General features: G+C 38.0%; 1 protein-coding gene across 2 annotated transcripts in view; it reads right to left on the bottom strand.

Moving 5' to 3' along the window:
- The window catches only part of dock1 (dedicator of cytokinesis 1), a 293,597-nt gene that overhangs the window by 16,809 nt on the left and 251,672 nt on the right, over nucleotides 1-25,116 (bottom strand). For both annotated transcript variants that reach the window (XM_053640698.1, XM_053640699.1), the window contains exons 38-46: nucleotides 24,681-24,800; nucleotides 20,237-20,326; nucleotides 19,811-19,915; nucleotides 12,334-12,475; nucleotides 11,492-11,573; nucleotides 9,391-9,475; nucleotides 8,224-8,310; nucleotides 6,127-6,303; nucleotides 3,422-3,505 (exon numbers count right to left, since the gene is read on the bottom strand). In XM_053640698.1, coding sequence (XP_053496673.1) covers nucleotides 3,422-3,505; nucleotides 6,127-6,303; nucleotides 8,224-8,310; nucleotides 9,391-9,475; nucleotides 11,492-11,573; nucleotides 12,334-12,475; nucleotides 19,811-19,915; nucleotides 20,237-20,326; nucleotides 24,681-24,800 — 972 coding nt within the window. The remainder of the gene's footprint in view (nucleotides 1-3,421; nucleotides 3,506-6,126; nucleotides 6,304-8,223; nucleotides 8,311-9,390; nucleotides 9,476-11,491; nucleotides 11,574-12,333; nucleotides 12,476-19,810; nucleotides 19,916-20,236; nucleotides 20,327-24,680; nucleotides 24,801-25,116) is intronic.

Below are 25,116 nucleotides of genomic sequence, written 5' to 3' on the forward strand. Positions count from 1 at the left end.
GAGCCGTCAACAGGTCAAATCTATTCATGCAACATCATGAATTTTGACAAGATGGTAGAAGAAATAAGGGTTTTCACACTGAATGCCTGGGACATGCACTTACTGGAGCCTTGTGTTATTCAAACCTGTAGCCTACACATGTTTTTTTTTTACTGGAATAAGAATAGTTCCATTATCCATCTCACAATGGATTTGTGTTTCAAACCATTTATCAACTGCATTTTTTCCCTCTGCTTTAGCCACATTCTTGGATTCAGCTGGTAATTTGCACATCCCGGACTATTCCATTCATTTCACAAAGAATTTTGTCCTCAGCCTAATGATCAACTTTGTTAATTTATGAATTCCTCCAATTTCCAGACCTTTGCTCATTTTCTCCTTTTTTGGTGACTTCAGGCTTACCTCCTCTCATAGCTTTACTGTGCTAAAGTTTTAAACCAGCCGCTTCCAGAGGTGTGAATATTGCTAACAAGAGGAGGGGGAAAGAACAAAACTAAACAAAACATAAAAACAATAACAATTTTACCACAAAAACCCTAGTGTACGTCTATGGAAGAGACAGCTCCAGGCTATCAGCATAAATGATTTCAACAGGCGCACACGAATGAAATTCACAAGTCGAAATTCACCCAGGTGCAAAAGCGAGTGATCTCCAAAACAAATATATCTTACGTACCGCATCCTTTCCTCTTCTGTGATTTGGCTTTTCTAACGGCGAGTGTTATTCATATTTGGTCTGACACAGAGTCAACATGTCATAGGATGAATATTAAGAAGACATCATCCTCTTTCCCTAAAAAATGGATTAGCTTCTGTTTACACATGAGTCTTACACATGAGATAATTTCCCGGAAAGTTGTCCTAAGTGGCGCTCCAGATGATTGCCAGGTCAATTTTCCCAAGATTGTGACTGGCTCATGTTCACCGCAAACCCTTTTCTAATTAATTATCTCTGAATTAACATGCGGAATGAGTTCCAGTCTGAAAATAAATATATCCCAATGAGCAGCAAGCTAGAGTATATTATTTAGAGTATCATACACATAAAACCAATAAGTGCTAAATCTGATTAAACTTTTTTTTTTTTTGCCAAGTCATATCCCTGACCCACATATACTGCAGGTTGGGAAAATCAGTCCTATTGCTACTCTATGAACCAGTGACTGCTGCCTATGCAGTTTCTCTCAAAACCTCAGGCTCTGTTCGAGTCATTATAGACTGCCTGCCACGCCACAAAATGGCCTCTACATGTCATTTTCCTCCCTTGCGCATCTATAAAGGCAGAAAGTACTTCGGCACCTATAACACAGTGAGGACGGTCATGAGTTGAGTGTAAGTGTGTATGACATGTGCCCTAGAGCAGATAACAACCTGCACAAGGGGAGAGCTCATGAAATCGATCACACACACAGCAGTGAACAAGCTAAAGACACATGATACAAAGGGAAGAATGTTTTGGAAATAGTTAAAACTGGGCATTATTATAGATCATATGTGGACAAATCATAAGTTCATTAAGTAGCACATGAGGTATGCTACAATATGCTTGGTCAGTCACATGTTTTGGTTGCTTAAATACATAATAAACTAGCTTAAAATAGTGGTAGCTAACATAATCCAAATGTATGAGTGAGCTAAACATGCAGGTGCATTTAAACAGACTACGGATGTGCACACTACACAGAGTCAATAAGCAAGTACGCAAGGACTCAAGCTACTGTTCAGGGCCATTAGAAGTAGTGTGCCTGTGTGTTCATGTGTCTCGGCGGAAACGTGTTAACCACCCCCTAAAAAACCCCCCCAAGAAAAACACAAGAAAAATAAACGTGTTCTACCACTTCCTATAAATCCTATATTCTTAATGCATTATACATTTATTTATAACAGTTATATATAATGCATGAAACCGTAACATATCTGACATGAGCCTGTATATAGGCACACGAGTTACTTTGATACATAACACTTTAAAAAGCATGAGCTTATGACTTTATAATGTCAGAATACATTACATTATAATAGCTGTACATAAGACACTAATGTTGCAATACTCTGATATAGTATTAGTTCTGCAACTTAATACATTACAACATTAGTGTTTAAAAAGTTCTACTGCAAAGATATTAGAATGCATTATGCATCCAAACATGAAAAAGAATCTACTCGTGCTGTACAAATTGTTAATTAAGCATTATAATGTATTCTGGATGTTATATAACATGGTATACATTAATTCATAAAGCATTATGAATACAGGATTCATGACAACGTCCTATAAATTATAGTGGGCATTATTTATAGACCTGGGAGGTGAAGCTTTGGTGGGTCGTTTTTACTCTCCACTATTATTCAGAATACACACACACACAAACATTTCTGTGTAGAAATCTGACTGCCACTGTCTCTACTCAGCTCGACACCTGACCATGCATACACTAAATAATTACCAGAACTCTGAAAACGAGACCGATTGCGGCAATTACATATATTTATAGGTGTAATGAAAAATTGCACTGAAGCATATGCTGCTTTGGCTGAACATTTGTGAGAACATATGCTGGAGCATCTTCCAGATACTTTCTTTTTAACTGTGTTATGAGCTCTCGTGGCATTTTCTTGTGTTTGATACTTTATTAGTGCACATTTTACTTTCCTGCTGAAACCTGTTATTCCAGACTGATAAATAAAACAAGCAAAATGACTAAATATTCACAAGTGGGTGATTGATTAGATTTATCTCTAGGAAGGAGCTGTAAATTGAGATAATACAAAGATATCTATCTTGGAAGTTGTAAAGGAGTGAAATATGGCACATCTCTATAGTAAAATAACTCAAACCAGACCAGAGGTTATGTCTTTTAGGCCACACATGGATGTAAAGATGAACCCATTAAGAATTTCTGAGTATGTTAGTTTAGCGATCATACTCGGCGATTTTCGAAAACATTCTGTTGTCAAATCTTACTGTATATTAACATCTAGCTAGCATTACGTGTTCATTAGCAGATGATCATTGTTTATAAATCTCTGATATTCTGTAAAGTTGTGTCCAGTGTTGGCAGAAAATATTTTGAACATTTATGGATATCTGAGCTATGCAACAGTGAGGATTAGGAATTTTCACTGATATTTGAATAATTATCCACTCAAAAATCCTCATAGGTTAGTCCAAGTTAGGCAGCTAACTATCATTCCCATTTATTATCTTTATGACATCTTCTCCAGTGTGTTATTGGCTTACAGGCCCCATAGAGTGAAATAAGACTTATGCACACTTGATGCTAGTTAACTCTTTAGTAGTTAGCAGTGGTCTTGTCAGGAGGGTCTCTGGATGTTTTTATTTATTTATTTATTTATTTTATCTGTAAGTTGTTTAAGATCAGGCTTGGCTTTGGGACAGGAGGAACTGTAAAGGTTGTACCTGCCAGGCGATCAGGTCCTTCAGCTTGTCAATCTTCTCCTTGTCCTCGGGGTGTTCCTGGATGTACTTCTCTGTGAAAAACGCCTGCAGATGACAAGGTTGAGAGAGCCGGCTTTGAGTTTTTTCTAATTACATATAGCTACATATTTGTATAACACTTCCTACGATAGTTATAACGTGCTATATACCAAAAATAATACCTTATAACAACAACAACAACAACAACAACAATAATAAAAACAACAACAACAATACCTTGCATACCTGTTATAGTCACATAAGTAACATTCTAAAGCTTTTCATTTCATGTCCCAGATAGCAAACTGAAGTTGGGCCAACATCAAGCATTCCACTGGGCCAACATTAAGCCCACATCATTTTATCCATTGGGTTAACTTTGGGCCACCAGGTCCAATAGACTTTCAGCCAAATTTGAATCCACTTAACTAATGCTCGCCTACCGTTGGCAGTTATGAAAAGCGTTCATTTGCCATCATGGGTCAGCACTGAGCCAACTGTGGCAGGGGTGATTTTAAAATACTCCTTTGCTAATGTTGTGTAAGGAGTGCCAGGACTACTTGGGGTGTTACATAATGTCTCATTCCTGTTCACAACAACGTTTTTACAATCACACAGACAAAAAAAACGGAATAAATCCTGGCATAATGCTCCATTTATCTCTTCTTTTTGAGAGCTACCTTGAGTACAATTTGAGAAACCAAACGTATATGTTACAAAGCATTATTCCAAGTCTAGTGTCGACAATGCTGTTAAGAACAGATTATGTCACATAACTTGGCATAATAAAGCCAAATAGTCTATAGTCTATGACTACTTTACAAGCTTATGTCACATATGTGGTAAAGAATAAAAGAACAGATTATATTGTCACAGGACAATAATCAACAGTTGGGAGCTGTTACCATGCTGGAGTCGATTATTTAAAAAAAAAAAAAAAAAAAAAAAAAAAAACCCACCACATCCTGAGGTGAGCTATTCCTCTTATACCAAAGCAATTTGCCATCAATTACAATCCATTTATAGTTCAATGTTGCAGAACCATGGAACAAATTATCACTTACATTACAATAGGTATAAATAGTCTCCTTCTCACTATCCTGGTTTTCTCTCCTGCTTCAAGTTAAATAAGACATTAAATGCAGTATTCTCCTTTTAAAAAATAAATTTTAGGCAAAATTAAATAAATAAATAAATAAATAAATAAATGAGTGCCACCATACAAGTCTCAATAGTTCGTTGTTATGATAGAAACAATAGCATTATTATTATCCTGTGATTTGAATTCATAATACATTATGAATACGGGCTTCAGTGTTACCCTGATATAAATATAGCACTCAAATAGTAATACCTTTAAACTTTCCATATTCTATTCAAATGGGAATTGGGGGGGGGGGATTCTAACTAATTCTAAATATGATCATGCTCATTTTGTAGCTAATTATCAGATTTTTCCTAAACAAATCAGTGATTTAGATTTGTCTTTTGTGGGGAACTAATAAAATAATTCTGATCTAAAAGGCACAAATAGGAAGAGAGACATTTTTTTTCTAGTAGGTAGAAGAACACTCACATTGTGCATGCTTCTAAAGGAATATAAAACACAAATATTACATCATATAGACTTTTACCGGGCAAAAATGCTTCTTGAAACTATATCATATCGCAAGTGGAGTGAGGCAATATTTCCCAGCAGTTGAGATATTATTTTCATCTTATAGTAAGACCAGTTAAAGGAAAAGAGACCAGTAGTCTTCTCACTTGCCTGGGACTATTACATTGTCTCAGTTCTGTTTCAGTGTTGTGTGTATTGTTGAGTTCTCAAGACATTATTACCTGAGAATTCATAAATGTGTGCAGTGCGCCTTCATGTCCAATCTGTCTGCCTTTCAGACTGAACAACACATAAGTCAGCCACAATTTCGGATACGAAACTAATAGTTAAATAAGAATATTATGCTTATATAAAAGATACAGAATATGCTTATATATAAGAATATTATGAATATTAAGTCTGTCAGCGAATGTTAAAGCAGACATTCAAATTCACACAAAAACTCAAGGCTGTGGTGCTGTTCAGCTGTTTTTATACGTGCGTGTTTGCATAAGATCGTTCTGAACCTGAAATTAGGTGCAGTTTTAAGCTGTGTAGAAGCCTATTAGAGGCAATTTGAGCACATTATCCTACTTTAGATGTATTTGACAAATCCAAGCAAAATCATTGTAAAACACTGATAAATGCTGAAGAGGATTTATTTTCTCTTGGAACCCCCCGCCCCCCCAAAAAAAAACCTCTCTGTTATCTCCAGTGTGGTTTCATCGTTTTGAGTGAATAATAGATAAAACAGAAGTAAACAGTCATCAGAGTGCACGCTGAGCTTTTTGCTACTTCCTTGATGGCACTTCATGTTTTATTTTTGCATTCGTTTGATTCCTGCAGCACTTGAGTGATTAGTTCCTTTGGAGACATCATGCAGGTATATAAACAAATGAATTAGATATTGCTGCTTCAATTAACAAGACAATTATTCTCAACGAGCCATTTCCCCAAAGCTAAAATCCATTAGTAGATGAACAGTCTTCATAGCATTTTATATTTGTTACACTTTTTTCATTTAGCATGAAGCGTTTAACCCCAGTTATTCCAATTATTCCTTTCTCTTTGGTAAAAACGTGGCTCTCACCTTTTCATAGTTAGCAAAGCCACCCATGACAGCGGGGTCCACAATGCCATTGAGCAGCATGGACAGGGGGTTGATGGGAAGGTTGGGGTCACTGAGATGGCGCTGGACCATGTTGTTGATCTTCTCATTGGTCAGTTGCATGGTCTCTATGGCGTTCTCCAGAGGGCTAATCTCTTCCTGTAAACACAGAGGTACGCAGACTTCAATATTAAAAGTAGGAAATCAAAGCAGAAGAAAGCAGCAGCCACACCAGATATTCACCTCAATATTTTTTCACAAAGATAAAGTAAAAAAAAAAACAAATTCAAGAAATGTCCTATGAGGTCCTGATACGACGATGTTTTCAGCTAATGCTAGGCCCAGCAAGGACTCATGTTGGCAAATTCATATCAAATCACCTGACTTAAGGCACAGAAAGCATATAAAGGTTGTGATTTCAAATTTCTTTAAATTTATCACGACAGGTTTGTTAGCTAGTTCTATAAGGCTTCATCGGATAATTAAGTGTTCTTAGATTTCTAAAAAATATTTCTACTTCGAACTCTAAAAGATAAACACTCTGTAGGGACACACATATCTTTTACTGATTCTTAAGGGTGCTTAGTTTTCTAAGATTGTATCTTAGTTTTTTCAACTATAAGTAACAAGAGAAATTAAGGAAATGGCAAAGCAAAGCTCAAGGGTGACTGCTGTTAACTAATTAGCAGTTCCTCCACTTTTCCTGAAAAAAAAAAAAGATTTTTTTTTTCCTGCCCTTATCTGTTCTACAGGTTCAGGAACTCAATGTATTAAAGATCACCTGAATGAACTGAGCTCGAAGCAAATTAACTGCTACTAGCAAATTTGTATTTCCTTTAGTTAATGTGCTGTTCAAAGGTGAATTTTATTTGCTTTTGCTTTGACCAATGTGTCTTTCAAAGAAAACAATTAAGATGCTGAAAAGTCTGCATGAATGTCAACATTTCTCAAAAAAAGATGCTATATAACTCAATTTAAATGAAGCTTCGAAAGAAATCACAAGGAAAATGTCACGTCTAATCCAGTTTGAACTCTCTCTAAAAACAACAACAACAACAAAAAAAAAAAACCTCCTATTGTTTCTGATAGAGGTTTAAAAAGTTAATCTGTTCATCTGGATATTTACTGCAGATTGTCCCTTATTCATTCACCGTCTGCGAGAAGGATGTCACACCACACTGTGACACACCGAAGCTGAGACCGAAACAAATCTGTCTTTCCTGGCCACAACACACGGTTCTCCAAATAGCTAATGAGAACATCGTGAGGATTATCAGAATAAACAACGACATCTGAATATGGATAAAAATACACAAAAACGCACATGATGAAAGCGGAGGGAGCGTAGGGGAGAGGAGGATTTGTGTTTTTGATTATGTGAGAAAGAAGATAAGAATCAACTGACAACTGAAAACTGCAATCTGGGCATCAGATGAGTGAAACTAGATCAGCTTGAGCTACACACACAAGGGGAAAGGGAAAAAATAGGAAGATTTAGAGGGGAGAAGGAGGGAGAGATTTGCGTGGGAGAAGCGCTCAAGCTGAGAAACTAACGAAGCTGCTTTGTCATAAAGCTTCCCTAAAATCCTGATCAAGGCCTGAATTATTATAGAACACAATCCAGACTAATTAATCGGCACAAAAGTGTTAACTTCAGCACAAAAACTGAGATTCAGTGAGGACATGTGGAACTATTGGATAGTGCTAACAGGCCACTTTCTCATACTGATAAAACAGATTTCTCTTTCTCTCTCTCGCTCTCTCTCACACACACCTCTAATTTATTACAACCCTCAAAGGCACTTTAAATTGAGGACAAGTAAAAGGACTCCTACAAACTTACTGAGTAATTAGTCATGCTGTGAGATTACGCCTCAAATCCATTTCTTTTGCCGTTTTTGGCGTTCTCAAACCCACCGAGTATAACACTTTATATTCTGATCTAATAATCAATACCAATTTCTTTCTACAAGCAAACCTTATTCCAACACTCTTGCTCCCACTGCTTTAGAAAAAGAAAATCTCGAACTTAATTGAGGGAAAAAATAATCAGAGAACACAGTGGGACAGTGTACTCACTGCAGACACAGAGATGACTTCAAACCAGCGCAGGATCCCGGGGAGCTTGTAGGCCGTGACATATGTAGTCCTTTCGATCCACATATTCTATTACACAGAACAAAATGACAAAAATGAACACAAATAGAAAAAAGGAAAGAGAAAAAAAAAACGTTAATGGGTACAATTATAGACTCAGAGAAATGGCTGCACAGGGCAGACCACTTAGAAAAAGCAGTTATTGGTTTGAACTCCTCTTGAACCTTCAGGTGGCTTGACAAATCTGATTTATTTCTTAAATTTTTTTTTTTTATTATTTTTTTTTTTTTAAAGCTGAATGTCTGGAGATTTTGAAACTGAATGCATTCAAACCACCAGCATGTCTGTTGCCAATATAATTTCATACAATTATGTCCACATGTTCTAATTTGCCATTCAGATTCTGTAACTTTTTCTTTTTAAATTTGTTTCTCAATTAAAAAAACAAACAAAAAAAAATCCAATAATCATACTGTTCACAAGATTTTTGCTGGTGCTCTGAAATTATTTAGTACTCGCCAACCCTCCTATGTCCTAAAAATTGTACACTCTTCTGATGAAATATAGAAAATAATATCATTATAAGTAATACATTAATATCTGTTGAAATAATACGGAGAGTCAGTTGAGAATTTCGTTCATGACTGTCAAGAGATGGTTTGTTCAAAGCAGAATAAATATCCTGTGGTCTGACATTTCATGTTTTAAACAGATTTCAGTTGGAAAATACTTTTTTTTTTTTTTCCCCCTGCTGTTTAGGCTGCAAAAATCTCAAATCTCACAACTTAAAATCGATTTACTCTGCCTGTATAAACACACTGACAGTGTGCTTTGTTAGAGTATCAGCATACAGTACATGCTAAATGGTCTGTACTTATATAGCACCTTTTAACCTTTGTGGTTCTACAAAGCGCTTTACACTGTTCCTCATTCACACACACACGGCAGGAGAGCTGCCACGCAAGGTACTAGCCTGCCATCGGGAGCAACTTGGGCTTCAGTGTCTCACCCAAAGACACGTTGGCGTGCGGAAGCCTGTGGGCCGGGGATCGAACCGCCAACCAAATTAGTGGACAACCCGCTCTACTACCAGCCGCCCCAATTCCCGTTCCCGTCCCTTGCCCAAGCATATCACAAACCCATACATACAGCAAATTCGTTATCCGGATCTTTCTCGCCTTTGCGGATGGGTCTGGAGTACTGGAACTTCATGACCTCATTGATGGTGTAAAAACTGTAAGAGAGAGCAGAGCAGCAGTTAGAGTTACTGATCTCTCCTGTCTGACAGCATGACACCGGGTCAGCTCTCGGATGAATGAGATATGATGGAGTGGCAGTGTATAGAGGCTACTGTCACAGAGGCTAGAGGAACCTCCTGTCTGCTGGAATAAGCAGCAGGGCGAACGCCTGCAGCAACACAACGGATCGGCTTCATTTATTTATGAAAAGGAGGAAAAGACTGCAGGGAGAAGATGGGCATGTTGTAACCAGAAGTATGACAGACACTCAAGACTTTAAAAAGAACTGACAACTGATCACTCTGTATTTCTCTTATAATATATATATATATATATATATATATATATATATATATATATATATATATATATATATATATATATATATATATATATATATATACACACACACACACACCTCCCCTGACAATGAGCCACAAAAACACCCCCACCTTTATTTTTTATATCTCCTCCTCACACTCTCTGGAAATAAACGCCATCTGGTCTCAGAGGCTTTTGAATTAGATTTTGTAATTACTGTGCAATATGAATATCAAACCGAAAAGTCAGCAGCATTTCAATGCCAGCCAGATCAAAGTACATCTGGAATGTGTGCAGGCTTTTCATTCATCTAGGAGAGTGTGTTTGACTAGAACAAGAAACGTGTCACCCTGAAGGAAAGAATACAGAGACGGCCACAGAGCTCTGCTAAAATTACACTCCAAGAACTAAACTTTAAAAAGCCTTACCATTCCTCACACGGCTACGTCAATGCTTATGAAGTATCAGGACAGATGAGATCCTCGCGCGTTTGATCATTTGTCTACTAATTCCTTCCTGTTCACGATTCTGTATGATCACTAGTCATTTAAAACGCTTAAGCGCTAAAGTAAAGCGAAGTGAAATTAACGCCAGCATGATCAGCATGCCAATGTCAAAGATTAGCAGATATCAGGGTGTTCAAATTGCTACAATGGGTTCCCAGGACAAGTACTTATCCAAACAAACAGGTTTTTAATTTTTTATTCACTGGCAGTTTAAGTAGACTTTTTATTTTCTTGTTAACTTCACTCGTCCAACCACCAGAGACAGAAAAACTCTACTCCCTATTAACTTTCAATAAGATACATTTGTGTAAAAGTAGCATTTGGTTAATGGCAAAAGCCACTTGAAGTTTTTACCCCTGAATCCTGTCACATTACGCGTGTGCCCCAAGGATGTGGTCTTGCTGTTGCTATGAACAATTTTTACTAGGCATATTAATCAGCTTGACCGGATGCTTGACAATCTTTAAGGCATGTGGAAACAAATGCAAAAATGCAGTGTAAAAACTCTCTCATACCTCTATGCTAGCAAAACATACAGCCCCCTCACATTTAAACACTACGATGAAGATGATAGTCAGACTCAAAACATGCTTTTACATGAGATGGGAGAACACGACAGTTCATTGGAATAATATCAGGATAAAGATTGTAGATGCATGAAGTCTCGCTCATCATAATGCACATAATCAGCATGTAATACTTTTCAGCTCAATTATATTAGTTACCACAAAATTGGACTAATTAATTAAATTATGATCTGCCCACGCCGAACATGTTTCTATACGTGAAGCAACGTGGAGGACGATGATTTTAAAGACAACATGCAAAAGCAATTAGAACTCAGTTTTGTTTCATAACATGGCAGAGTACACAATGGTTCAGTATTTACTCTACATGATAGCTGAAGGTGCAGGTCGGGGCAGTGCTACATTGCGTTGTATTATTGGTTAAAATTATCCCAAGTGACATGTGCATGGTGACGTCCAAAATGTATAGAGGTGGACGAGAGTCAGTTGACTTTTACTAATAAGGTCAAAAGGATCCGTTTTGCTTTCAAACCATCAAGTGGCTCCTTTTTCCTTTCAGTTGGACGGAATATTAACGACCAAAATGTGTTGTAATGTGTGATCTTTAAGAATGCTGCTCTGTGAAGATGAATAATGAGGATGATGATGATGATGATACCTGACTATCTGCTCACACACAGGCTTGTTTTGGAATTTGGGAGCAAGCTCGAGTAATGGCTTCACTGTGAAACACTGAATATCTACACACAGAGTTAAGAAAATGGGAAAACGCACGTTATCGGAGATATGAGGCTTCTATTTAAATTGGCATTTTGGTTAGAGATATAAAAAAAAATAAAAGACCTTAAAACCTCAAATGAAAATGTAATATGAATAATTACATATGAACGTTATTCATACCTCACTGAATATATGAGAAGCTTACATTCAAATATTACTTGAGATGTTGTATCTGATTTTTTGACTTCACTGCTCTTTGAACCTCAATCTCTCAAAATACCATGATAAAGGCATGTTTAGTTTTATTGCACAGATAAACAAAAACAAAAAACAAACAAACAAGAAAATTAAATCACACTAACAGTTTTATATATATAAAAATAAAATCACAAATCTATACTGAAATCTCAATACTTTGCTGTTTTACTTAAAACTCCTACTTGTTGACTATTTATCTTTATTTATCTTTTTAAAACTATATTCAGGCTTATTCCTTCAGCTAGTGGTCATATTGTATTTGAATATTATGTATTGCTGTTATACTGTATGACTGTGCAAAAATGTTACATCAATTAACCATATACAATTTTAGAAAACATGGTTCTCCAGATGTTTTCTGGGATGCTTAACGCTTCTTAGACTCTAATGTCTGATAAACAAACACTGCATAAAACCTTTAAAGGTTCTAAAGCACCTTAATGGGTCTAGATTTTAAATGCAGCTATAAAATATGGAAACGTGATTGTGGGGTGTGAGCATGTCAGCACTATGGAAGGATACACTGGCCAGAGGAAAGGCGGAGCTCATCGTTGGGGGCAGTGGTGGTCTTCATCTTCTCAGCGTTGGGGAACTGTGTGAGTAGCCTCGCCTCAAAATCCTCCCGCCGCTCGTACTCTTTTCCCCGGTAGATAAACATCTTATTCTGCACAACACAAGCACAAAACCTAATTAACACACACGCACACACACAACACACAGGCTGCAACAATCACTGCACATGGACTCTTCCAACCACACTGATGTTCCTGATGGCCCTACAGCGTATAGTCTGATATTAAGTTTTGCAAACAAAAAAGTGCCACATTTGGGTAACAAAATCAGGTTGATATGTTTATTACTCTTTAATAACTTGAGTAAAATTTAGAAAATAAAACCACTGGTATAAATATTGTTTAATTCTCAACCAGGTGCTTATTACTGTTAACGGTTAACTCATGATTTATACACATGCACATTTTGTGATGTAGTTTATCCTGATAATATGTAGTTGTCATTTTGCCTATCTGCAGTAGGACCTGCATTTTTAGTGAGATGTCGATGGTTAAGGCATGCTTCGGAGTGACTGAAATTGCAATAAGACAGCATCAATAAACAGCAGAATAAATCCAACTAAATTCTGACATTCCCAAATCCACAATAAATGGCACAGCATTCTGGTTAAACCAGTGCAAAGCCCAGGAGCATCAATATCAACATATGTGCTCAGATTCAAATGTAACTGTTAACCATGATCTCCAAGCAAACAAGTGTTCCACACATCTACGCAAATATGACCAATCCATAGACCATATGCAAATATGACCAATCCATAGTACAAATGCACACCTATAGCATAAATCTACTGAAGTGAGTGAGGAAGCACTACAAGCTCTTCAGATCAATGTGCACTGAATCTAGACACTATAAGTGCTTCTTTCTACACGTTATTATCCTCATGGACATATAAGCCAGCACATTTCTACACTACTGTACAAAAGTTACCAAAAACATTGTGTCACTGTTTTTAATGTTTATACAGCACAATACTGGAATATTTGTATGTAAGGATATGCGATTTTATGAAACACTCCTAAAATGTAAGAAGGAGAGTGTATATATGTTAAGACTTTAAATACAGATTCAGCTGACTCATGCAGCCAAAAAGAAGAAAAAGAAGAGGGGAAAAAAAGGAAAAAGAAAAGAAAAGAAAAAAAAGATGAGCTCTGTGCTAAGGACAGAAGCCTGAGGACAGCTGTAGTGTAATTATTTAAATCCTGAATCTCAAATTGTGGTTGCCAGCACTTTCAGCAAAAATGCGTTTTAAAATGCATCACAGTAATCTGCAATTCAAAGAGAGCATGATGCTAGAGCAGTCTTTTGGCAGCCCTCTCTGGAAGACAAGGTCACTACAAGCTGAACAGCAACAGTAGCGTTTTAGGAAATTGGTTTCCTGAATGCGCTCCAAACTCCAAACATGCTCGTCTGGCAAGTTGGGACAGCAAATAAAAAGGGCTGCTGGAATGCAAGCTACTCCAAACCCAAGTCATACACTGCAAACACACACACCAACATACGCCTGGCTGGCAGAATGGACCCAGGGACGTCTCAAATCATCTCAACAAGCACCTGATCAACAGAAACACTGGACAAGATGGGAGCTACACTCTGGGAACTAGTCACAACCTATGGCAGAGAAAAGACTGTTTATGAGAAGGTTCCAAGTCCATTAGCATTAATCATATGGCCAGTTATGGCATTATTACAACATTCTTCAGTATGACTGCAAAATAGATTTGGATGTACCTTCAAAACAGATAAAAATGTATGTGAAGTGAGTGGGAAGTTAAATGTACTTTACACTAGCATAATATATACATAGGGGAAGTTAACACTTTTTAGAAAAAGGTCTTGCAAAAATGTTATATATAAATAAATGTTATATATATATAATTTTACTTTCAGATATCCTTTAACACCTTTGACAAAAGAAGAACGTATTGAAATCATTCTTATGGCTGGATCGGGAAGCTGTCACAAGACTGTGATGGACTTTAACAGGAAACATGGCAAGCACATCACACACCACACTGCTGCCAAACTTATTAACAAATACAAAAAGTCTGGAAGTGTTGCGGACCAACCGAGAAGTGAACGTCCACAAACATCCCCTGACGAAGGCACAACCGACGTGGTGCTGGCAAACATAGTCCTCTATGTATGAAGACTTTTGGGACACATGTAGAACTAATTATCATCCTAACACTGACTTGTTAAAAATAATCACTAAAATAATTTTTTATGCAATGCCTACACATAAATCTTAGATACAAATACCATCCAATGACTGCTTTCTCATGAATAAATGCTAATTTACTGGTTCTCTGGTTCTCAAATCAAATGTTTAATGGTACAACACATAAAAGCCTATTGATGTCATGTTCTGTCATGTTCATTTACACCAACAGTGACAATTTTCGGCCACTTAGCAGTTATTTTGCCATTAAATTGTCAGGTCAGATAAACATTTGTGACGAATGATTTGTCTGTTCGGTTGATTTTCCGGCACTCTTATAAGAATGATAGTGTAATATGCAATAAGATTATATATTACATCTTGCATTCACTAAGGCATTCTGCTTGACCAGTGTGAAGATATACTCTTAGGCAATGATCAATCACAAACTGCACAGACCCACAATTATTTAATAATTATAACAGGCCTATCACAAAATAAGTACAAATTAAACTATTAAAATGCAGGACATATTCCACCTTAACTGCAGTTGGCAGAGGCTGGTGTCCCTCATGAAACTTTTATATCCTTCCTCAGCCAAATCAAATCAGCAATATGGGAATATTTTGGATAGCATAAAGGTCTAAAACTTGCACACCTTCTGATTCGAAAGTTCACCATCGATGTGGTACAAACTGTATGTAATATAATTTTTCATGCATCATATTTCATCCATCCATCCATCCATCCATCCGCTTATCCTACTGGGTTGCGGGGAACCTGGAGCCTATCCCAAGGAGCATGGGGCACAACGTTAACACTTTACTACTATATATGGCCTTAATAATACACAACCATCATCTGAAAAAATAAATAAATAAATATAAATGAACCTTCAGTCATTCCACTACAAAAATGCATCATGGCTCAAACACGTCATCAGTAAAGATGATGGACTAATTTTTCTGTCACACAAATTTAGCATCACGTCCAGAAAGAGCAAAAGCAGTTGATTTGGAGGAGTTGTGACAGGCTGAAAACGTACAATTAGCTTCCACCCTTTAGACGCAGAGTCCATCAAACACACTGCGACTCACACTCAGACAGCCATATGGTCCCCTTCTCAGTGTGTGCGACAGGACAGAATTGAGGCGTAAGCAAGCAGTGAAAGAGCTCGCTCAGCTTCTACAAACCACCTGAACCCACATACTTCGGGCTTCCAATTAAGCGAGTGCACTGCGGAAATGAAATACGTCTGAGGTACGTTTCAAATCTGCTTCGTGTGATAAGATGGCAAACGGCAGCATGTCTCTTCTACTTGCCGGCAGCTATTCAGGTCACGGTGGAGTTAGATGCTATGCCTCTCATGGCTCCGTGTGCATACCAAAGAGGCTCTGTGAGGAAGGAAAATGCAGGCGCAACACGTTTTCTATTTTCCCGCTGCAGGGGAGGTCTCTTTATAGAGAGGCACAGCAACACAGACAGCACTCCTTCTCCCAGTCTGGCTCAGTGTGCAATGCTAAAACATGAGCAGTAACAAATTACAGCCATGAGGGCATTACAACGAGTGGCAAATTCTGTCTTTCAATTTGGCAGAGGATACGGTTTGAAAACACAATCTCTGTATGTGGAATTAGTTTGTTGTAGCTCGTGTTGCTGCTTTTACCTTGGCACAGCACCAGCTCTGTAACGTAATGGATTAGACACAAGGACACAAGACACAGAATTGCTGTTTTGGTTCATTCGCGACGTGGCTTCAGAAGTCGGTTACTGTTTTATCTTCTCATGAAGTCTTAATCATAATAAAGCACTACAGACAAAACATTAGCAAAAACATTCGATCACAGGGGTCATACTGTGTCTTCGTATGATATCTGAGGTTACTGAATCACAGTTTTACTTTTCTTAGCTTCATTTTTGATGACACAAACCTATTAATCTAACACTTACTCCAAAGAATTTATAGAACTGGTAACGATAACAGAGGAAAGCAACCCTCTCCATATAACGGAGATAATAGAAGCCATTTTTAAATCTTGTCAAAGAACTCCAGTCTGTGATGAATCCTAATGACAGCATGGCACCTCATAAATTAGAGGGCAGCAAAAGAAGAGGCAAGGCTGCATACGTTAAATATGCTTTATTTCCACACAGCTTAAGAGTCTTGATCTCTTCTAGTGAACACAGTGCACACACACACACACAAAGGAAGAGACTGTGCGAGCAAATTTAATGTGAGGTTTTAGTAAATGAGGATAATTAAGAAAAGAAAGTAACACCCTGAGTAACATTTTTCAGCTTCACAACTCAACTCATTCACAAAACCACCTATACTTCATATCTGCAGTGTCATGAACCATTAAAAGGAGTACTTGAATCTCTATCTTGCACATCTGTGGATGACTGTGGTGATTGTGATGTCCATGAACAAGAATTTCAACACAGTTCCCTACGGTGAGAAAAGAACAGTAAATTTGTTTACTGAAAACTCACATATAATGGAAGTCTAGGAGCGTGGCCAGTAAATTCGTATGCAAAATATAAACAAATCAGATGATCCTACATGGATACCATAAAGATTTACACTTCATAAAAACAGCGTATATCCAAGTTTCACCTTTGCATTAGCGGATAATCTCACCTGGATACGCTAGATTTGTACCCAAGAACTACAGCTGTAATCATAAACACTGTCTAGTGCTCATCTAAGCAGAATAACATCAGAGTGCGAAATAAAGCGCCCCATATTTCAGACACGCTCCTTGTGACTCATACGAGCAGGGTTACCATGTCTTTTTTTTATGCCAAATTAGTCTAATTTTGAAGAAAAAAAAAAAATCTGAATTGTGTGTGCACCATGCAGGGTTCCCATGGGTCATGGAATTTCTGGAATGTCATGGAAATTTAATAAAGTCTATTCCGGTCATGGAAAGAATTTATATCATTTTGGGGTTGAAGTCAGGAAATATCAGGGAATTTTGTTTGTATATTTTTCAAATGTATTAATGACTTGGAGTGGGAACCCTGACCATGGATAACTTGTTTCCAAAGATAATATTTATAAAAAATTAAGAAAAATGGGACTCATTTTTCCAATGTTTCAGGTCTGTTTCAAGTTTTTGCGTTGTAGGTAGGGCAGAAATTTTGCAGAGACCTGGCAACCCTACACATCAGTGTACAGTAAATCTCTCGGCCAAAGAGCGCATGTTTATTTAGCAATATTTTATTTTGTTCCATTCTAATGCACAGCTTTTGTTTCATTGTATGCGGCAATCAGTCGATACCATCCCAGCTGCTGAGACTGTGGGTTTGAGAGTTTATGGCTATGTGATGATACCTACTCCCAGCCACTCATGCAGTAGATGCCTTTATAAGCAGACAAATGAAGTCCTACTGCCTAAAATCAATTCGGTTCGGAGAAAACAAAGCGGCTTTATTGGAGCTATTGATTACCTCTAATAATTAAGCATGCCAGTCAGCACAGAAAAGGCAGCAACCCCAAAGAGTGACACCAGCACCAGTTTAAAAAGCTTCTCACCATATTTATCTATTTTAGCTGAGTAACACTGCCAAGAAACAGCCACTCAACAAGCTGAGTAATAAGAAATTATGCTTTTTAGTATAACTGGATGCCGCTGATGACACAGCTAACCGGTTGTACGATATTCCAGAAAATCAGCCGATAAAAAGCCGTTTCGTTCCACAGCGTAAAAACAAATAAATAAATAAATTAGAAATCGGTTCTCATTTACATGATAATGAAATGGACTTTTCCATATATTCAACAATTTTACACTGATTATTCCCATGTTCTTGCTATGGCAAGCCTGGGCAAAAACCTTTATTACAGTCTCATTTCTCCATTAAGGATGTACAGAAGAGTGCCTGAGAACCCAGCTGCTAGGACTCAATCTCATGTGAGCGGAAAATACTCTCATATCGCATGACAGCAAGGGTGCGGAACATGTGAAAATGGCAGTTCGCACGCTAAGTGTTTGAAAGAGAGAGAAAAAGGTAGAGGAATAAGGTACTCCGTGAAATATCTCGATGAAGAGGTTATAAAACTCAAAGACTCTGCAATCATACCCAGAGCTGACCAGAGACATAGCAGAGCAGATGGAGCATGGCTAACTGATTTGCAGTGTACCGGATGGTTTAAAGGTCTATGTGTTACAGTTGAGAAAACGGAAAACGCGTGCCAAACAAGCTGAAATGGAGTTGCCAATTGGTTTTACTGTCTCCTAAAACCAGACCTTTCTGAAAGCCGACAGGAAAAAAAAAAATCCATGCGGTACCAACTGCTATACTGATAAGATCGAATAAGCTTTAGGCAATTATATCAAGTATAAGGATCTATTTAAACAAATAATTGTTGGCTAATTATCACTTTGATGCATGTTTAACGACTCATGCAATGTGAGAAGCCTAGATTTGGCTAGATATCATCATTAATGACTAATCAATGCAGAGCATATTTATCTTAAATGGATGAATGAATAAATGAATGAAGAGATTTCTGGATTCCAGTGGTGAGATCTATATTTATGAGGCATCCTGGTGTTTTGGCTAAGATGAACAGATATCTGGCCTATCCTGAAATGTTTCCTCTGGAGCTTTCAGTTTAATTCACAACTCCGGCACTTGCTAACATGTTCTTGATAATGATATCATGTCAGAGTCATGCTACAGTTAAACAACAGGGATTGAGCTTATAAAACCATTCGTATGAGTGCCAGGTTGAATACTGGGTCCAGTCAGCAACACTTACTACTATAAAACAAAAGTGGTGCTTGATTATTTGTTTATTACCCATCATATCTACACAAGGTTTTGTTGCAGCAGAATATTAAGCAAAGATTATTCATTGCTTTTAGGTAATTTATTCATGAGTACATTTGAGCGCAAACATTTTGCTTACCCTGATGCTATGATGAGAAAAAAAAAAAAAGTTATTTAATTATTTATTTTTTTAAAACCTTTTTACAAACAAGACTGTGGAGTTATGTTTCACATGTTCAATCATCCATTATCACACACAAAAAAACCCAACATGCTCAGATGGTGTGTTAGGACATGAACAGTAAATAAATAAATAAATAAAAACGCCTTATTTCGAATAGCTGGTTTGTTTTAAAGTAGACTCAAATTTCATTCATAGCATTTAGATAATAGATATTTCTGAAATCATAAAATAGAGGTTTGTGTTTCTGTTTTCACTCAGAAACCCAGTGGGATGTAAAGTTCTGCACTGTAAGAGTAACTCACCCTGAGGAATGAAGGGAAACCCAGGCCATAATAACCCACAGCAAAGTAGTCCGGTTTGGGCCTGATCACCTTCACTATATTCTCGTAGAACTGTGCCTGCTTCCTCTGAGAGACAGAGAGAGACAGACAGAGCGAGAGACAGACAGAGAGAGAGGGTGAGAGGGAGAGAGAGAGAGAGAGAGAGAAAGAAAGGGTGAGTGAGAGACAGTGAGAGAGAGAGAGAGAGAGAGAGAGAGAGTAAGGGTGAGCGAGAGACAGCGAGAGAGAGAGAGAGAGAGAGAGAGAGAGAGAGAGAGAGAGAGAGAAAGGGTGAGCGAGAGAGAGAGTGAGGGAGAGAGAGAGTGAGCGAGCATAAATGTCTCACTTTACATTCTCATTTTTCACTTTGTTGATGCACATTTGAACACGTATGCTGTGTAGACGCACCAGTAAAGCACTGAGCTGCTCAAAGTCAAACATCTCGTTCTCGTACTGTTCGGCAAGCTCCTTCCCCAGTATGATGGCCTCCTCCCACATCTGTACAACAGGACACACACACACACACACACACACACAAAGCCACAAGAAGTGATTAGACAGTTTAAAGAATGCAAAGCAGCTTTTCTGATTTTTATTCTTTCTTTTTAAGAAGGACTGAAAGAAAAAAAAGAGCTACAGAGTAAATGACAGACAAAAGATTTCATAAAAAATAAAACATATGAGCTAACAGTGTACTAACAGTGCACGGCTTTATCGCAGAAATGTGTTAAAGGTATGTAGGATGTGCCTGGGTCATAATATTATGCACACGATGCCAATAACACAATTCAGAAACCCACACAATTGTCTTAGGACTACAGTTAAACTGGAAAAAAGCAAACCTTACAACAATTCTCTTAAACAAAACAAACAAACAAAAAAAGCAGCGATAATAAAAGGTATTGTATTATTAATGGCCTCAAGCTGCATTAATACTGAAATATCTATAGACAATATAGAGGCTTACAGGCATGGGTGTTAGCTGGACTGTCAAAACATGTCTCCATCAAAAAGCATACTTCTAAATAGACTGTTTCATGCATTTTTTTCTTGCATGTGAGGGCTAATTGCTTAAATTTTTTTAAAACTGGACAAAAAAGTTGGATGTATCATAAAACTTGTTTCGGGTGTGATCACTGTTTGCAGGACTACCAAACAGAAAATGTTAAACTTTTTGGCTAACACTAGCCTAGGCTAGTTTGGTGTCGCTAGAACAAGGGGAGGCACAACTACGTGATCATTGTATGGGTTTAGTTGCTACAGAGCCATGTAAAGTACGTTAGCTGTCCTTACGCTCTGCTCAGATCATGTTCATGTAACTTGAAACTCATATAGACATTTACACGCACACACAAAAAAAAGCAGCATATATTGGCATATATGCATTCTTCCCCTCACGGTGACTGGCAGAATTGAGAGCTCTCAGCCAATAAGACACGAGCATTTCCATATTTTACTGTATACCCTGCCATACTGTATTCCAACACTGCAGTCTTCTTTTACTGACGTTCAGTTACGTAGTGACAAACCGCTCTAAGTGGAGAATTATTCAGGGCTGAAGAAAAAATTGTAGCTTCAGAGCTACAGTCCCGAAAAAGTACATCTAAAAATTTTTTTTTTTAATAAAAAGCCCCTTGACATTGGTGTTTGGAGTGTATGTTTTGTAATATACGTACATGCACATACAGTATATTTGTAGCAGTTTAGTGCTTGGAAGCTTTTCTTTGCTCAAACTGATAACCCACGAGCTTTCTGATTGGGATTGATGGATTATCACTATTACTGCTGCTCCTAATGATGCGAGTAATTTAGCTCCAGAAAGGAGAAAGTCATTTCCACAGTGCTTGAATATAGCAATTGCAGTTGTAATGGCACAAAACAAAAGCTTTAAATATATTCAATTCCACTTCTGTTATTGAGCTGTAAATTTAACAGGATAATTAATTTAAGCTATTCATAAATGTCTTGAATCACAAGAGCTGATGAGAGGAGAACTAATGAAGGACTATCGAGTCAAAGACCTAGAAAGAGACCTGAAGGGACGACGACAAAAAAAACCCCTGCCCTGAGGATGACCAGTCGTGCTCGGTCTCTCAGCTTCCACTCTCGCTTTATTTCTATTCATGTCTCTTTCCTTCTCTGTGGCCATCTGGTCCAACAGGAGGAGCTACATTTAAAATAGCTTTGCTAGAAAAGGGTGCACTCAGTCGCTGACAGTGTGTGAAGCAGAGCACGCCAGGATGTCGAACCCTCACTTGAGGACAAGCTGCTCTTCCACTTTCTCACCCCCGCAACCCCCACCTACACACACAGGCCTGAAAGAGGCCTCAGTAGGGAATTCTAATTATGGGACTAGCAACAGCAGGGAAATACTCGCCTACCACACACACACGCACAATCTGTGTCCCCAAACCACATAATGAGCTTCAGAATAAGGGGAAAAGCTACTGGGAATCTGTGACCGCACTGTCGAGCGAAGAGCTCTCCATGTCTCTTGACATGCCTCTAACTCCCTGAACAATATTCGAGGCTCCACTGTGATACAACAACCTAATGGAGATCGAACGGCTTTGGACAAGCACGAGCAGTGAGGTCCACTCCTCCGGTTCTAATATCCGATGCACTCCTCCAGGAGTATGCTCTCTGCTTGCTTCAAAATATGAATACATCACTTTAAATGCTTTCTGCTGTCCTTGGAGCTGGAATGCATTTGTGTGTGTGTGTGGTCTCTAGAATACTCAGAGCATCAGTTGAAAGTGGCTGCTTCAGGAATACAGAGTTTACCACTTTATTAGGTAATGTTGCTGTGCCTGATACCCCTGATACACCATCAAACTGTTACCATGTCAGTGTCACTGTTGTGCTGAGAAAAGTTCAGCATTCAGATCATATCTGCTCAGTGGTGGATTTACTGATGGATGGGGTTGCGGGGGGCTGTCAGAGGTACAGAACGACAGCGATGGTAGGTATGTCGAGAAATGAGGACACAGGAGGCAGTCTTTAGAGAGCGTGACTTGGATTTTATATTTTGTTCTCTCCGCCTTTTTACTGGGGAACTTGTTTGTTAAACACAATCGCCACACAAATGCACGTGTTTCTGCTCTCTTGCTGCTCAGCTCATACCACGTGCACTCTTGTTTGTTAGCACATTGTGGAAAAAGAGCCATGGTAATTATTCACAGGTGCACGCTCGTTCCTGGAATTACTTGCTCCGTCTTTCGGACTCTGCGCTCCGTTCATGAACGTCGCTCGACCGCGCATCCTCCACCACAGGCATTAATTAAACACTCAGTGTAAGTGGTGGAGCGGATCTTTGAATAATTGATATGGTATGATATGGTACAGGTGCTCAGCACACAGACCTGCGGTTATGAGATGTTATATTTGTTACTGGTGTGATTCGTTACAATGCTTTCACATATGCAGTGTTGAGTCCGTTTGAACAGAACCCTGGTGTTGCAGAGCTGCCATGCAAGGCGCTAACTTGCCATTGGGAGCAACTTGGGGTTCAGTGTCTTGCCCAAGGACACTTCGGCATGTGAAGTCATGTAGGCCGGGAATCGAACCTCCAACCCTACGATTAGTGGACAACCCGCTCTACCACCTGAGCCACAGCTGCCCTACAGCCGCCCCCCCAACCAACTGCATGAAGTGAAGCCGACATGACATAATTTTGGGTTATGGGCATCTTTTTGTGAAACTCAAACTGATTTCTGATGTGCAAAGCGAGTGCAAGCATGATGTTTTGGGTCTGATGTTTTCTATAGGATTTTTGTGACTTCTAAATAGTTATAAAATAGTCATACGAGTATGTTTTCAGAGTTTTTAAATACACCCCTTATCACACATTTATTTTTGTCATTTAATAACTAGCAGTGTGAAACCAAACGTATCAACTACGGGCTAAGCAAACGCACTAATAAGTGTGAAAGCATTTATTTATTTCTTTTTTTTTTTTTGTAATCTGTAATTTGACCATTAAAGCAAGGCCATACATTAAATGAGTGTGTGTTTAGCTAATGTTTTATGAGGTGATGAGCTAACCAGAGTTGGGAGGGTTAAAAATGTATTCCGTTACAGTGACAAATTACTTCATAAAAAAATGTAATCAGTAACATATCTATCACGATATGAACGTAATGTAATCTCATTACTTTTGGATTACTTCAAGGTCACATATGTAAATAAAGTCAAGAGAAAAGCAATATGAGTGAAAAACCTTTTATTTAGAGTTTAAATTTTAGAGCTTAAAACCATGTTCAGTGTTTGGATTTGTCTTAATAAAATAAATGAGTTAATTAATAAAAGATCACGGTCCCTGATGAGGGTAACATTACATCACAAAAGCATTTCCGAGAACAATGTGCGTTCCTTTCTACCAAATTACCTGCTAAAAATGTATTTGCACATGCACCAGGAGGTTGCTCATGTGAGCCACGACTGGCAAGAGAGAACCAGAACTATAATCAACCGCTGTCTATACGGTGTTACGTCAAAAGATTAATTTCCTTGGTTTTAAATGAAAAATAAAAAGTTAATCCTGATAGAATTCCTTTTTTATTTATTTATTTTTTTTTTACAAAATGTACCTGTAATCTGATTACTTTTTTTTTTTACGTGACTGTAACAGATTACAGTTACCATTTTTTTTTTTTTGTATCCTGATTATGTAACGCTGTTACACGTATTCCATTTCTCCCCGAGCCTGCAGCTAACACACAACAGATAAGCTTTGTAACCTTTACAGATCTACCAATAAATAAAGACTCAATTTAGGTCCTTTGAATCTTATTCATACAGCAGCAGAGTAAGTGAGCTGTTTATTATCTTGTGTTTATACACTGTTCGTTACCTTTCCCTTGTCGAAGTAGTTGATAATCTCCTGGTAAAGCTGGTCCTTGAGCTGGCCTTGAGTGCTCGCGTGATATCCATCTCTCTGAGTCAGGTGAGCTGCACACGCGTCTTCTGACCACTGTGGATGCATCACACAATTCCTTAGAACACTTCATCATACTTAATCATATTTATAATCTATTATAAACACTAATGAGTTTATATCACCACACTGGGCCCAAATGCTGCTGACTGGATCTAACTTTATTTACACAATCATTATAAAACCACAAGAGATATACAGATTTAGAGAGAATCTTACAATATTCACAAGATTCCACCAGATTTAATAAACAACCCAGAAAAAAAGGAAGTATGATTAAGATCAACATCATCTCTTTGTTTTTTTTGTTTTTTTTTTATAAAAGCTGACCCCACAGTACACACTACCTCTC

Source organism: Ictalurus furcatus, chromosome 13 (genome assembly GCF_023375685.1).
Source record: "Ictalurus furcatus strain D&B chromosome 13, Billie_1.0, whole genome shotgun sequence".
Taxonomy (NCBI): domain Eukaryota; kingdom Metazoa; phylum Chordata; class Actinopteri; order Siluriformes; family Ictaluridae; genus Ictalurus; species Ictalurus furcatus.